Source organism: Schistocerca piceifrons, chromosome 3 (genome assembly GCF_021461385.2).
Source record: "Schistocerca piceifrons isolate TAMUIC-IGC-003096 chromosome 3, iqSchPice1.1, whole genome shotgun sequence".
Classification (NCBI taxonomy): Eukaryota; Metazoa; Arthropoda; class Insecta; order Orthoptera; family Acrididae; genus Schistocerca; species Schistocerca piceifrons.
The window spans coordinates 312,525,216-312,541,830 of NC_060140.1; the positions used below are offsets into that span (position 1 = coordinate 312,525,216).

Below are 16,615 nucleotides of genomic sequence, written 5' to 3' on the forward strand. Positions count from 1 at the left end.
TGCCTGCATGCCACAGATGTATCTGGATATGATCTCTAAGACGACAATAAACTTATCCTGTAACACTCTTTATCCTGACCACCAGATCCCTCTTTCCGTTCTGTGACAGTATTGTCCAATATGACCAAGAAGTGTAGCCATTTAGCACTTGAGAGCTATAACTTGCATACCCAGCAGATAAATATGCTATCACAACCACACAGACACATTTATAATTACCTTTTTAATATCTAAGGATTCTGTGTTTTCTAGATCCAGATCAGTTTCGCTATCATAAACCTTTCATGCTTGACAGACACATCTAATTACTGACACACACTATATGTAAGTAACCTAATACTACTTCTGTAATGTATAGAAAATGTTCTTATGTTAAAGACAATGATATTTATACGTTTATTTATTTGTCCTTTGTATCAGATACCACTGATGATGGGTTATATGCCTGAATACCAAACTGGCAGTTACATATTTTAGGCTGCAACTAAAGCAAGATGAAGCACTATCTTAAGAACTTAAGGTATTACTATGTTATAGCATTTGAAATGTGAAATCACAGTTATACCTCACAGAAAAGAAGGGGGTTGGGGAAGGGGGGACACAGACAGTCAAAACAGTAGGCTGCTTGAATGTGCTTGAAAACCATTTAGTTTGCATATAAAGTGTTCATTGAAAATGAGGTCATTGGAAGCTGATTACAAACTCAAGGATATGAAGCGGAATGACCATACAGGCTCAGTCACAGGTAAGGCAGGCGGCAGCTTCAGTTCATTGCTGGGATACTGGGAAAATGACTGTTGCAAGGAAAACACTTTTGATAAGCAAGGAATTTGTCAACATCTAACATAAAAATGTGTTATAAAATCATTTCTTTAGGTATTTGTCTGGACTGTGGCCTTGTACAGGAGTGAAATGTGGATGATTAGCATTTCAGCAAAGAAGAGAATAGAAGCTTTTGAAATGTGCTGCTACAGAAGAACAGGTTGGTGAATGGAGTAATTAATGAGGAGGGACTGAATTGAATTGGAGCGAAGAGAATTTTATGACACAACTTTGCTAAAAGAAAGGATCAGAGGATAGGACAGATCCTGAGACATCAAGGAATAGTCAATACGGCTTGAAGGGAACTCACTCAATTTTAGAGGTTTTTTTTTTTAGAAATTTTTCAGAATTTAACGCTGAACTTAAAATTTACAGTAACTCAAAAGCCAAATTTTTTTAAAAGAAGTCCCTTTTCACTTTATTTTCCCCAGGGCAGCATGTCAGGTGTTAAAGTGTGAACACATGGGTACAGAATGGTCAGTCTATTCAGACAGGTGTAGTTTATTTAGTGATGCTGTTACTGCCAAGCAGGAAACATCAGGTTGCAAAGTTTGTTATGTGTTTGTGGAAAGACTGCTTGATATGAATGGTGGGGGTGGGGGAGGAAACATTGAGATGTGTACATATTAAGGTACTAAAAATAAAAATATCTGTGCTTATACCTGTTACACTCTGGATATATATTAACAATTGATAATGGCTTAAATGCTACTTTCTCATATCTCTCTTAGGTATGTTAATGTACAAACTTGACTGTGGAATATCAATGAGACTTGATAACATCAAACTATCTTAACACTGTGAATCTCCAGTTAGTGTTGCCTTATGCTCTCAGGCTTACTAAAATGAGACAGGTTTCTCTCTACTGATTTACAGGACTTAGCAGAACTGTCATCAGTGTACTGATTTTCCTTTGAAAGCCTTAACTAATTTTGGATATTGTAAGGAAAAACTCACACAATAGTCCTTACAACTAAATAGCTAACCTGTTCGTGTAATTACATGGAGAGGTCCTCAGTGCCGGGATTAACTTTTTGCAACAACCTGTATGACACTGTTTATTAAAAACCCAGATATCACACCCTGAAGCCATTCGCTCTGCAGTATGTCCTAGCTTACAAGTAAAAGGCGAAACAAAATTTAACCTGGCTCTCTAGAGCAGTGGTCATCAAATTATTATTATTATTTTTAAAAGAGCTAATACTGACATTGTAGAGCGACAGGCGGGGCCGCATGGGAAAGATGGGAAAGAGGGTGGGCGGGGGAGGAGGGGGGGGGGGGGGTGAGGCGTAGGGAGGAGGGGAAATGGCCACTCCAAGATATATTAAATTTTTACCGAACCATAGTTATTGATAGATGTTTGCCATTTACAAATTTTCAATCTCCAATTATAAGGTATCACACCAAATACTTTTAAGTGAAAAAAATAAATATACATTGAAACTACATCCAGTTTTCTGAAAGATTATATTGTAACCTGTTTCCCTACCTAAGCAGGTACTGTGGCCAGAGCCATTGCAACAGGACCCAACGTATGTTTTTCTGATTTCTATGCACATTCTCTATTGTCAGAAAAAAAAGCCTAGTGGCTGTAGTAGACGTTTTCAATTGGACTTTTGTACTATGGGAAATTAATTAATTCAAAGTTGTCATGAAGGGACAGAATGCTGGATGACAGCTCTGCATATAAAAGCATTTATAAGTCAGTTTCATCTGTTATATTACGAGTGTCTTTTTGAATTAACCAACTCTTTTTGATGTGAACACCTTGACCACTTTTCTTGATTGGCATTAGTGTTCCACAGAAGAAACTATCAAACTGAAATAAATGATAAAGAACTACATTTGAAGGCCAAACTACGTGTTTAAACACTGATATTGTGGAAAAAATTCAAATCCTCTCACAGTCCTTTCAGTTATTTTTTAATTTTTATCAAAATGACTTCCATCATTAGTTCTCTTCGTTTAATTGATTCAAATGTGATGTTTTTAGATGGAGAGAGTTATTGTTCAAGAAGAGGACCTCATTTTAATCAGAAAGGCTGATGAAGAGCGTTTGTATGATGAGGTAAGCCTTTCCATACTATTATCTGTTAACTTTCAGGTTTTCTTGCCCATTACTAACACAAAAAATTTGTTCTTTGCAGTGTACTGTTGGTGATGAAGACATGGATGAATGTTTTAACCCATCCACTTTTCAAGCACCTCCATCGACGTACATTCATTACAATACAAAGCAAAAGCAATTGCCTTCACTGAAGCTCGTTGCAATTATTCACTAAGAAGTATTCAACAAAGTGGTTCCTCTCTTTTACACGCAAAAGAATACTTGAGGAAATGGAAACAAGATGCCAAACAAGGAGAAACTAAATCCAATAAGCTGTGTTTAATTGATACTGAATATTTGAAAATTTAAGGATGCTTGGACGTGTCATGAACAAGTGACAATGCGTACACTGCAACGATGGGCAGTGCTATTGCTGTTACATATTTATCAGAAAACTTTTCACTCTTTGCAATTGGGAACTGGGAAAAGAATTTTAAAATAAAACACAGAATACGTTAGAGAGAAAAGTGACTAAATTCGTTAATGCAAATAATGTAGCAACACTTTAAGAAGCTGTAGAAACAAGCAGAACAATTCAGAATACAAATAGTGCAGATAATGGGCAATTACAATCCAAACCTTGCTCCTAATACTGATCACATGGGTTGCAATTATGTATCAACATATCATCGAACACTGGAGTTGTGGGGCAAAAACAGTTGTGGGGCAAAAACAGTTGTGGGGCAAAAACAGTTGTGGGGCAAAAACAGTTGTGGGGCAAAAACAGTTGTGGGGCAAAAACAGTTGTGGGGCAAAAACAGTTGTGGGGCAAAAACAGTTGTGGGGCAAAAACAGTTGTGGGGCAAAAACAGTTGTGGGGCAAAAACAGTTGTGGGGCAAAAACAGTTGTGGGGCAAAAACAGTTGTGGGGCAAAAACAGTTGTGGGGCAAAAACAGTTGTGGGGCAAAAACAGTTGTGGGGCAAAAACAGTTGTGGGGCAAAAACAGTTGTGGGGCAAAAACAGTTGTGGGGCAAAAACAGTTGTGGGGCAAAAACAGTTGTGGGGCAAAAACAGTTGTGGGGCAAAAACAGTTGTGGGGCAAAAACAGTTGTGGGGCAAAAACAGTTGTGGGGCAAAAACAGTTGTGGGGCAAAAACAGTTGTGGGGCAAAAACAGTTGTGGGGCAAAAACAGTTGTGGGGCAAAAACAGTTGTGGGGCAAAAACAGTTGTGGGGCAAAAACAGTTGTGGGGCAAAAACAGTTGTGGGGCAAAAACAGTTGTGGGGCAAAAACAGTTGTGGGGCAAAAACAGTTTTGGGGCAAAAGAGAAATTTGACGAAAACTACACATTCATATACAGTGGAATATGCTTTGACATTTGTCAAAGAATAGCTGCCACATGTGTTCTTATGTACGTAGAAAGTCGCAAAAAAATTTGGACCTACGGTTTCTAAAGAAATTGAACATTTGGAATTAGATTACAGAAATACTGTTGTCACCTGAAAATCAGGAAAATTAACACAAGAACTGTACAGACAATATTTGCAATCTGTCATGAAACTGTACATAAAAGAAAATGACACTTTGTACTAGACGATTCATGGAGTGGTCAGATGGACAACAAATTATACGATGACATATTTGTGAACAGTGTTGGAAAGCCTTCTTTCTATGATGTGTTGGGAAAGCTATATGCACTGTGAAAATTATTCATCTAAAGTGTACTTCCACCTGTCAGTCATGTGACATACATTTTTACCATCAGGTGAAAAAATATTGTAAAAAAACTTAAGAGGATACTTTAATTACTTCAAGATAAGCATGAAATTGCTAAATTTGAAAACATAATCATGATACATTCAATTGTTCATTGGATTATGTGTGCATCAGGCTTTTGAAACATGCTAAGGTGTGACTGATATGGATTGAAGTCAGGCAATGAAAAGACAATATTTCATAATATCAATAAGTGACTTTGATGAAGAAACAATGTGAATGTAGAAAGCCGACTTTTATATTTTGTCTATTGTGAGAGAACAATCTGTGTTTTAAACATTTATTTGAATACTAACACCTGAAGAACTGTACATCTCTCAACGAAAAATAAATCTGTCAACTGTCCAGCCATTTTCAGATGAGCGTCCACCAGTGGAAACTGCTAGTTCACTGTGGTAGCTATATATAAAAAAATTGGCACGGAAATGCTAGCACATTGGTGGCAGTCACAGGAGCATCTTCTATCAAAACCTGCACCCTCTGCAAGTGCTGTCCCATCTGTGGTGAGCAGGTGCATGCGTAAAGGTGATACTACATGTCCGCCCTCTGTCCGAATATGTGCTTGCATTGCTGGACACAAACGTTGGATGTTGCCAGACGTTTCATTATGAATAATTTTTTCTTTTTTTTTTTCAGAAGAAATTAGAGTGATAACTGGGTCCGAAGCCTTGTCTAGTTGAAAGCTGCCATCATGATTTATAAGATTTTGTGCTAGACGTTTTTCCACAAACTCTTTAATTACTGAATCCCAGAAAGATTTCACCAGGGCCAAGATTTTTGTGGCAGAATAATCTATAGTGTGTCCTGTGGTAATACAATGCACAGCTATGGCCAACTTATTGGGCTGCGTAGGGCAAGTGTGGCACACATGTACAATGCACCTTTCACTTACTATGTGTATCTTCTGACCTATGTACACTTTGCCACACTGACAAAGAATTTTGTAAATCCTGACCATCCACAGACCCAGATCATCCTTTACTGAACGAAGAAGGGCACTAATCTTTACCAGTGGCTGAAAGATTACTTTAAGTTGACGTTTCCTTAGGATCCTGCGTACTTCAGATGGAAAGTTGCTGACTTACAGAAGGAACACCCCGGACTTGAACAGCGCCTTATCTTATTGATGTTGTGGGTGATAACTTTTCCTCCACCTTAGCACAGTACTAATCCAATATGGACAGTAACCATTATCTTTGAACCCTGACTGTAGATGTTCTTGCTGTTTTGTAAGACTGCCTCCATTAGAAACAACATGAGCCCAGTGCACCAACGTTCTAAGGATGCTGGTAATTTGTGAATGGTGATGGCAGCTCAACACTTTCAGATAAAGGTCCATATGTGTGGGCTTTGGTAGATAGAATACCCTAAGTGCCCATCCTCTCTCCTAATAACAAGGACGACCAAATATGGTAAGCAACTGCTCTTCTCTATTTCCATCATAAACTGGATGATGATTTAAATTGAGTTCAGATGTTGCAAGAAGCGTGACAGTTCTTGTTCGCTGTGGGGCTACACTATAAAAGTGTCATCTACATGTCACCAGAAGACTCTCAGCTTAAGTTCTGCTGAATCAAGTGCCCTTTCCTGAACATCTTCCACAAAAAAAGTTTGCTACTGGAGAGGAGAGAGGATTGCCCAGGCAACACTGTCAGTCTGCTCAAAATATTTGTTGTTGAATAAAATGTGCATTGAGGAAACAACATGATGAAAAAGTGATGTGATATTGGCCTTGAACATATTGCTGATGAGTGACAAAGAGTCCTTAAGAGGAAACTTAGTGGAAAGAGAGAAAACATTGAAGCTCACTAGTAAGTCAGTTTGACTGGGTTGAAGTGATTTCAGTTTATTAATAAAGTCAGCAAAGTTGCATGCACTTCCCCACAATAAGTTGCAGTAGACAGGCGAAATGTATTGCCAAATTCCACGGGCGGGGGGCGGGGGCATCGATATTACTGTCAGCCATAAAGGAACCTATTTAGTATGACTCTTCGGAAGATCATATAGCCTGTGTGGCATAGAACTATGAGGCCTTAATCTTTTGGCCACTTCTTCTGGAACAGAAGAAGAATCCAGCAGTGTTGATGTTTTTCTTTCCACTTTCCCTGTGGAGTCTTTGTCAATCTACTGATACATTGGTTCACTCAACAAGCTATAAACCTTCTGTTCATAAACCTCACGTGGAAACAGCATAGTGGTGTTTCCCTTATCAGCTGGTACAACCACCATGTGAGCAGCTTCTTGTAGCTTTCGTAGCATGGGCCTTTCAATGGCAGAAATGTTGCTCATTTGCAGTGGAGCTTTTGTAGGTGCATGACATTTTTCATGTCTTCATAGTTCTGTGACACCCAGGTTATATAGTCTTCTGAAGATTCATAAAAAAGAGGTTCCATTACAGCTGATCATGGGTAGTATTGATGCCCCCATTTATGATTTAGCAATATATTTCATCTCTCTACTGAGACCTTTTGTGAGGAAGTGTGGGCATCATGTCCACACCTCTGCTGACTTTATCAATAGAGTGAAATCACTTCAACTCAGTGAAACTGACTTACTAGTGGGCTTTGATGTCATCTCACTTTTGACTAAGGTTTCTCTTATGGACTCCTTGTCACTCATCAGCAATAAGTTCATGGTCAACGTAATAGCACTTTTTCCATCACGTACTTTCCTCAACCTACTTTTTATTTAACAACAAATATCTTGAGCGGACTGATTATGTTGTCACGGGCAATCCTCTCTCCTCTCCGGTAGCTAACGTTTTTAAGGAAGACATTGAGGAAAGGGCACTTGAATCAGCAGAACTTAAACTGAGAGCCTTCTAGTGACATATAGATGACACTTTTATAATGCAGCCCCATGGTGAACAAGAACTGTCACGCATCTTGCAACATCTAAATTCAATCCACAAGAACATCCAGTTTACAATGGAAATAGAGAAGGGCAATTGCTTAACACTTTTGGTCGTCTTTGTTACTAGGAGAGAGGGTGGACCATTAGGGCATCCTATCTGCCGTAAGCCCACACATAAGGACCTTTATCTGCAAACATCGAGCTGCCATCACCCTTCACAAATTACCAGCGTCCTTAGAACGTTGGTGCATCAGGCTCATGTTGTTTCTAATGGAGACAGCCTTACAAAAGAGCAAGAACATCTACAGTCAGGGTTCATAGATAATGGTTACTGTCCACATCAGATTAGTACTGTGCTAAGGTGGAGGAAATGTGACCAACCACATCAAGAAGATAAGGAGACTTCAAGTCCAGGGCTTTCCTTCTGTAAGTCAGCAACCTTTCATCGAAAGTAGGTGGGATCCTAAGGAAATATCAGCTTAGAGTAATCTTTTGGCCACCGGTGAAGATTAGTGTCTTTCTTGGTTAGGTAAAAGACAATCTGGGTCTGCAGAAGGCCAGATTAACAAAAACCCTTGTGAGTGTGGCAAAGTGTACATATGTCAGACAATACGCACAGCACATGGAAGGTGCGCTGAACATGAGCACCACACTTGCCTTTTGTAGCCCAGTAAGCTGGACACAGCTGAACACTGTATTACCTAGAGACACTATGGATTATTCTGCTACAAAAATTATGGCCTGGTGAGATCTTTTTCAGATTCAGTAATTAAAGAGTTTGTGGAAATACATCTATCACGAAATCTTATAAATCATGATGGCAGCTTTCAACTGAACGAGGCTTGGGACCCGGTGATCTCTCTAATTTCATCTGAGAGAAAATATTTTATTCATAATTAAACATCTGGCAACATCTGATGTTTGCCTCTAATGATGTGAGCGCACAATCTGACAGTGGGTGAATGTGTAGTATCACCTTTATGCATGCGACTGCATGCCACAGATATAACAGTATTTGCTGAGGGCATGGGTTTCGATAGAGGATGCTCGAGTGATGGCTGCCAATGTACGTTTCCACGCCAATATTTTCTATAAAGCCAATATTGTGAACTAACAGTCTCCAGTGGCAGACACTCACCTGAAGATGACTAGACAGTTGGCACCCGGAATATTGTGGCAAGAAGTCTATATGATCTGTCTGCAATCTCGAAACCTCATAGAATAAAAAAGTTGATACAATGGTTATAATTAATTGGCAAAGGATTAGAAAATTTAAATCATTACATCAGAACCAAATACAGTAATTGAAGAAAATTAATGGTGGAAGTCATTCTGATAAAAATAAAAAACTGAAGGATTTGAATCCACCACCTTCGATTTACCAGTCTAGTATGCTATCCATTACACTATGAACTTAGTCAAAAATGTGGGAGTATTATGATGCCTAGAGCAGCAGGCTGTTTTTTCTTTCTTTTTCCTTTTTTTTTGCGTTTACTTGTAATTGTGGGTCTGCCATGGTGAGTGGCTTCAGACTGTCATACCTAGGATCCTAACCTACACCATCATAAAATGGTTGCAAAAAGTCAATCTCATCACCAGAGACCTCTACTTGTTAGCTACCTATTTAAAATTATTTTGTTGTGAGAACATATTGACATGAAACTTTCTTGGCAGATTAAAACTGTGTGCCAGACTGAGACTCGCACTCGGGACCTTTGCCTTTCGCGTGCAAGTGCTCTACCATCTGAGCTACCCAAGCACGACTCTCACCGCATCCTCACAGCTTTACTTCTGCCAGTACCTCGTCCCCTACCTTCCAAACGGGAGACGGGGACAGGGTGAGAGTCGTGCTTGGGTAGCTCAGATGGTAGAGCACTTGCCCGCGAAAGGCATAGGTCCTGGGTTTGAGTCTTGGTCCGTGCACACAGTTTTAATCTGCCAGGAAAGTTTCATATCAGCACACACTCCGCTGCAGAGTGAAAATCTCATTCTGGAAACATACTGACACTTCAAGAAATTTACTTCAAAATGTACTAATTTTGTATACCCATAATATTTCTGTATCATTTAATACTCCTGGAATGTTTTCAGTTCCATTCCACAGTTAATGTGGTTTTGTCCTGTCTACTGGCAACTCACATCAGGAGCTCCATCTCACTGTGCATTTTGCAATGGCAACACACACTATGAGCTCTGCAAGGGGAAGAGTTAGAAACGATCTTTGAGAAGGACTGCATGGAGGGATGGGGTGAGAATAGTCAAAAGGAATAGAGGAGGACTGTTAAAATAGTTTTAGATTAGAGTTAGAGAAAGGAAGACGGTGAAAGAAAGCGATTTTTGCTGTGCAAATTTGCATCAGTTATTGCCTTTTAGGTATTACAAGCTGTGAAGTAATTTTAAATATTTAATTCATATAATTTTTACATTTCATAGAATTAATTCCTGTGTGTGTGATGGCTTGTGACTAGCAGAGAGGATTTGCATTTCCTCATACACTGCTATACATAAGAATAAATTAAAAACAAAATTACTGCACTAAACCTTGAGGATTGTTTCAGAGTCCTGAAGTGCCTGCTTTGCTAAATAACGTTCCCTCTTTATCTTCAGTTCAAGGCTTTCTGGTATATCAGGTACCAAGATGTCAATCAGTCGGCAGATCCCAAAGACAACATGCTGAAAGCACAGATAAAATTCCTTTAGTATTAATATCTTATTAAAACGTGGTGTTGTTCATGAAACTTAAACTGCAGAATCAGGAATACAGCCTTAGAGTGAAGTGGTACTGAACAGTTTAAATTCTGCACAAAATTAATAGTCAAATTAACATGCTAATTTAATAGAAAGGCACTACCAAATTATGTACTTTCTCTTAAGTAGTTCCAAAAATAGAGTGTGCTACAGATTTCACTCTCACTCACACTGTCTTATGCTGTACAACTGCGAGTCACGGATCTCCAAAGCGCAGTCTATTAAATCAAACTATCCTAATGTTTCAAATTAGAACACAATCTCAGAAATGTTTTGGGAATAAAATGTTGTTCATTTCTTGTGTGATGTTAGCTAGATGAGGAAATCTGTGACGTTTCCTCATACATCTTCATCTGAAGACAGTAGCTACATTCCACTTTATTTTTTATTATATTACATATGTCAGAAATTTCTGCTAAAGTAACAGAGCTATATGGTGAGAGAGAGTGAGTTCACAGAAGTAAATTTAAACATTTTGGATGTACAACCATGTGGACTTTCAACAAAAAGTTTCTGATCTCTCTCTCTCTCTCTCTCTCTCTCTCTCTCTCTCTCTCTCTCTCTCTGTGTGTGTGTGTGTGTGTGTGTGTGTGTGTGTGTGTGTGTGTGCGCGCATAGGCATGTGCGCTTTTTTATGCTATAATTCTGACTCTTGTACAGCTTGGCCATGGTCACAATTATATGCTTTGATAATAAAAAAAAATATCTTTAGAAATGACCTTACAATTCAAGAAGAAGATTCCACAATACACTTTAAGCAGTTGACCCTTCCTGTTACGGTCCTAAATGACGCATAGGAACAATTGATTGTGTGGCTCCATACAAGACCAAATTTGCTTATTTGCACGATTATGGGCATGATCAAATGCATGCACAAGTAGTCGTGATACTGCTGGAACAGGGACCTGTGCATTGTCCACTGTGATGCAGCAGTTAGAATTGGTGCCTGGAAACATGCAGTTTCCAGGTTTTATTAACTTGGTATTTGTGTGCCCCTGAAAAATTGTAGGGTATTCTTTAAATGTGTTCTACAGATGACTCTCAAGTTTTGGCATGGCTGTAACTACAAACAATAAAACTGTTACCTGCATGGTTCATAACCTAAATAATGGGATAAAAATTGCACTCCTCTTGAGATTATGTTCAGTGCAAACATTTACTTTTAGTGTGAATAAATTAATCATGTGTTGCAGGATATGGGAATTTTTCTGAATCAAAGTGTAGTTTGGATTTTGTGGAAGAAGGACAATTCCAGTAATTAACAATAAATTTTATGCACAATAAGTACTTCTTGTCATTTAAAGCCTTTATTAGCTAAATCATAATCCAATTCTTAAGGAAATTTTAAATAATTATTGGACTATATCAATAAATTATGTGGATTTATTATTTATGATTAATCAATAATAGTTGATGTGGAATACTCACTAGAGTAATTTCTTATACAATATCTCTGCCAACAATTAAAAACAAATTGATAAAAATGGTGTTATTGACTTTCAGACAATTATCTTTACAAACTAGTCTGTCCAGTGTCTCTGATTGGAGCACTTAAAATGAAATTCTTGGGGTGTAGGGGAGGGGGACGGGGGAGGACCAGTTTCTTACACCAGATGAGATAACAAAATAAATGAAAATATGTTTAAGGAACTTGAAATGGCACACATCATACACTATTACCTGTTCTGTTGTGCTCAAACTGCTTCCAGCCCAAGTGGCTTGTAGAACATGTCAATTTGCTAAGTTTTAAGAGTTCTTCTTTCTGGAAATGTAATCACTGCAATTATCACTCATGTCTACATATTTGTTACAAATAAATGTTGTGGTACTCTGTATATAATGATAATTTGTGACACTATTTCAACATATACTCTGACAGGAGAGACATGCCACTTCTAATTCCACATGTCAAGTTTCACTTGTTCATTGGGCCTCTTGGCCTGTTATGGCCTCATTCAGAAGTTCTTTGGCCATTTTTTCATCTTGCACTGTAAGGTAGCATAGCACGGGTTTTGGCATCAACCTGAGGCCATTCGCTGTAGGTGTTTCCTACCGTTGTTTTGGTGGTTGTGTACCAAAATGTGCCATGTGTTCCACTTTAAGTTCCTTCAACACATTTTCATTTCTTTTGTGATCCCATTTAGTGTGAAAGCTGTTCTCTTGAAGAATTTCATTTAATAGATTGTTAGTCTTTTCCCATCTTTTGCTTTTATTGTCTGCGCTCTGCTGTCCAGCGCAGCACAGCACAGCTCTCGCTAAGGTCTTATAAAGGCATATTCTGGTGTGCTTTGGACTAGGGAAGGCGTCATTACATCATTAACAACTCCCTTTGTTTTGTATACCTGGCAGTTTTTTCTGTTAGGTCTGTTTCTTCCAGAAAGGACAGTTTGTAGTGTAAATAAGTGGAAGTGTTCACTCTTTCCAGAATTCTATTTTTGAAATTGATCTTATTTTTTACTGGGTATTTTGCATAGAAGGCCACAATTTTTGCTTTTTTGGTGTCCATGCCCTTGCTATATATCTCAGATATAATCTGTAAATTGTGTACAAAACACTGCAGGTCATTCTCTGAAGATACTATAAGAGGCAAATCATCAGCAAAAAGTAAAGCACCCAACTAGGGTTCCTATTCATTCGAATGAAGCCAACTGACATTTGTCTTTACTGTCAGACAATTTTATCCATACAAATAATGAACAAGAATGGTGACTACCAACATCCTTGTAGTACTCTAACATGGATTCTGTACCACTTTGATAATCCGTTCATATTCTCGATACAGATTAAATTTGTTCTGTACATTTTGTATATACGGGTGTTTGAAAAAGAACTTAGTCTTAAGTATAAATTTAATGGGGAAATTAATGAAAAATTACATCAATGAGTACATATTATGAAAGAGAATTCCTTCAGGCTTTGTTTAATGTTCAACATGGGATATATTTGTTGCCTTGCACACATCGAGATGAAATTCCACTTCTCGTCACATATTCACCATCATTTCAGTTGTAACTGTTCCAAATGCCGCAACAATTCTTTCCCATAAATGATTGATGTCTCTGATCTTTTCACTGTACGCAACATTTTTTATGTGACCCCAAAAGAAAAAGTCCAGTGGGGTTAATTCTGGGATTCGTGGTGACCAAGGTATTGGGCCAGCTCTGCCTATCCACCTTCCTGGAAAGCGAGTGTCAAGAGCTGCACACACATGGTTACTGTAATGAGGTGGGGGGCCGTCTTTTTGGAAAAACACAAGCCCCTTTTTCACCTCAATATCGTCCATTTGGGGAAAGATGTACTCTTGTCAGTTTGTCACAGTAAACAGCCCCGTTTATTGTCTTTTCTACAAAAATTAAAGGACCAATCACACAATCTTCCATCAAACTGCACCAGACATTGACTTTGCGAGAGTCACATTGATGCTGAATAACTTCATGTACATCTTTCCAGTATTTTTTACATAAATTCTGTCAAAAGATTTGGGCCCAGTCATTTTTTATGTTACAGTGACTTTTATCCTCAATAAACAAATATAATATTTCATTTTAATTAGGTTGGTTTGGCCACGGTGGTGAGACTTATCAGTTACTACCATTCACGTATCATAATAACTAAAGTTATTGTCCTCTAAAATGTTGTAAACAGCTGCCAGTACCATCTCTGATTCTTTTGGGAATGTTGTTGTGAGGATGAGGTTAGAGACAGACATCACTAACTCTGGATAGAATGTATCAACACACACTGACAAAAAGTCAGATTTAAGATTTTTATAGGCAATGATAATTGTTATTTTTAAAAAGCTTAATACTTTAAAACTGTTCATTAAGGACTGGAATAGTTTCTGATGACAGTTTATAGAGTCTTAGCATTATTAGAGTAAACATTTAGTTTCAGCAACATAGCACAATACTGAAGCAGCAGTTCAACATACAATCTCTAAAGGTATGATGGCTGGAACTTCCCCCTGCCAACTGATGACACAATTCTAATGAGAATAGTAATTGTCTGAGAACAACATACGACTACTGTTATAAATAAAGAGATGGAACTGAAGATAACACAAAGCATGGGTGAAATACCTCAAAAATGATGACAAAGGCAAAGCGCACAGCAAGCAGTCTCCAAAAAAATGGTGTGTGACTACCAGTCTCATCTCTGAATCCACGATAACGGCACTGTTCAGTTGTATTCCCCTTTGGAGCATATGCCAATGTGAAATTCACGTATCCAGTCAGATCCCAATCATACTCGTACTGATACAATAATTTGGGTAAAAATTCTGAAGTGAAAGCAATGAGGAAACCCTGTAACAACAAAAATTAGACGAATTATTGAGTACCTCATTAGTGGTGTAATATTGTTACAACTTGGCATTTATTATTTATTGCATTAATGAAATTCTTATTTTTTTTTTCTTAAATTAATATTTCAACATAATCTTAATGTGATGCCATTGAATACAATTGATTTCAGTGAATGACAGAACATAATTAACTTCAACTGCAACTCCTGTTCATTAAAAAATATAATAATTAGAATGAGATCTAAATATACACATAGATCCATGTGCATACCTCATTCCAAAATAAATTTCACATATAGCCATCTAATAATGTTCCTTTGCACTTTCCACCAGTCCACAAACAGAAACTTTGTTCACCACAAGCTTGCTTTCTTATAAACTTTGTGCTTAATGCAGATGACAGATACAAGTGTGCAAATGCCTGTAGTCACAGATAACAACTGGCACTACTTCAGATGAACCATCTAATAATGATTAAAAATTTAAGTTTTAATGGACTATTATAATGATATCCTTCTGTGTAACTATAAAACAGGTAAAGAAGGAAAAAATATTTGAGATTTGATGGTGATAATGATCATGAAAATGTTAGATCTTGTGATAAGGTGTATGTACAGCAAATAAGTAAGAACCTCAGAATTACAGGGATGGGAAAAGTACCAAGTTGCATAGGAGCAGAAAAGTACCAAGTTGTATCGAGGCAGAAAATCAATGGTGGAAGGAAGATCAAGTGATATATATAAATAAATGAAGTAAGAGAACTATAAGGAGGCGGCAAGACTTTTGAGACAAGCATGCTCCAGTAGGCATCTTGGAAATTGTTATACGAAAGGAGGGTTTAACAAATAAATGCTTTGTGGTGATGGCACTTTTTAGTGTTTCTTAATTTTTTTATTTTTTTTAAGGACACCCCCCACCCCCCCCCCCCCCCCCCCTCCACACACACACGTACACATTATCCACCAGTAAAAAACTCTAATGGTAATGAGCAACCTTCAAATTAATAAATTAAAATTTGATTTTTTGTTATAGTCACAATATCAGAGCATTAAATATGATGAATTTGCTAGCTCATGTTTAAGAAAGTTTCCCCACAGTAGTATTCTGAACATTGCTTCAACAAAAGTTATCACAGAGCTCTTTGTACTAAAATACTGAAGGATTTACATATTTTACTTAAACTTTCTCATATGATGAAGTACACCCCACAAACAGATTTAGAAGTTGTCAATGCAGAACTGTTCACCTAATTCAGAAGGTAGTAAAGTTAAACAAAATGCAACATTACTGTAAGATGGTAGTGTTAGTTGTAAATCTCTCATTTATTTCAAGCAGTAAGACACACAACTTCATTCTTGCTGTTAGTAGTGCTCAGATGAGTAATTATTCTGATGATACTAACTTACTGAAACTTATAATGTGTAAACAAAGTACCATTTTAATATATTACATTATTGTTGTAGTCTGCATATTGAGATTAGGCATCTGCCTGTCCCATTTTCAAAAAGTGTTTGTTCATCATTTCATTTGTCAACATACATCTCTCATTTCTTTGGAGCTCTAGCTCAGAATTTTATAGGATACAAGGTGTTTTCATTTATCTCTGTATTCAATTTTTTTCCTAGTTAATAGTATATGCATTCAACTGAAACATTTTCATTTCTAATTAAATCTCTTCCTGCACAACCATTCACTCCCCTCAAAAATCTCCATTCTGCCCCATACGTTTTGCTACTATCTTTTCTTTTGTGTGTGTCCACATCATGATTCCATGGGGCATTAATGGTATCACCATGGTTATACACAGCTTGAGTTTTTAATCCTTCTGGGTTTTGTATTAAATTGTTCTGCTCGTTATTCCAAATACTCCTTCAAATATGTGCAGCTTTTCATTTGTATCATTATCAGAGATCTCACGTCACAGTCCACTTATTTAAAATGTGATATCTGATCAATTCATTATTTTAATTACTATTTTCATCATAGTAAATTATCTTAAAAGGCTCCAACTTTCATCTTATGTAGTGACATTTTAAGTTAAACAGGAAACTCCAGGATGGAATA

General features: G+C 37.5%; 1 protein-coding gene across 1 annotated transcript in view; it reads right to left on the bottom strand.

Annotated features, from left to right (window-relative positions):
* Positions 1-10,035: 10,035 nt before the first annotated feature.
* The window catches only part of LOC124789471 (anoctamin-7-like), a 101,891-nt gene continuing 95,311 nt past the window's right edge, over positions 10,036-16,615 (bottom strand). The window contains exons 13-14 of the mRNA XM_047256837.1: positions 14,328-14,552; positions 10,036-10,173 (exon numbers count right to left, since the gene is read on the bottom strand). Of these exons, the coding sequence (XP_047112793.1) occupies positions 10,036-10,173; positions 14,328-14,552 (363 nt within the window). The remainder of the gene's footprint in view (positions 10,174-14,327; positions 14,553-16,615) is intronic.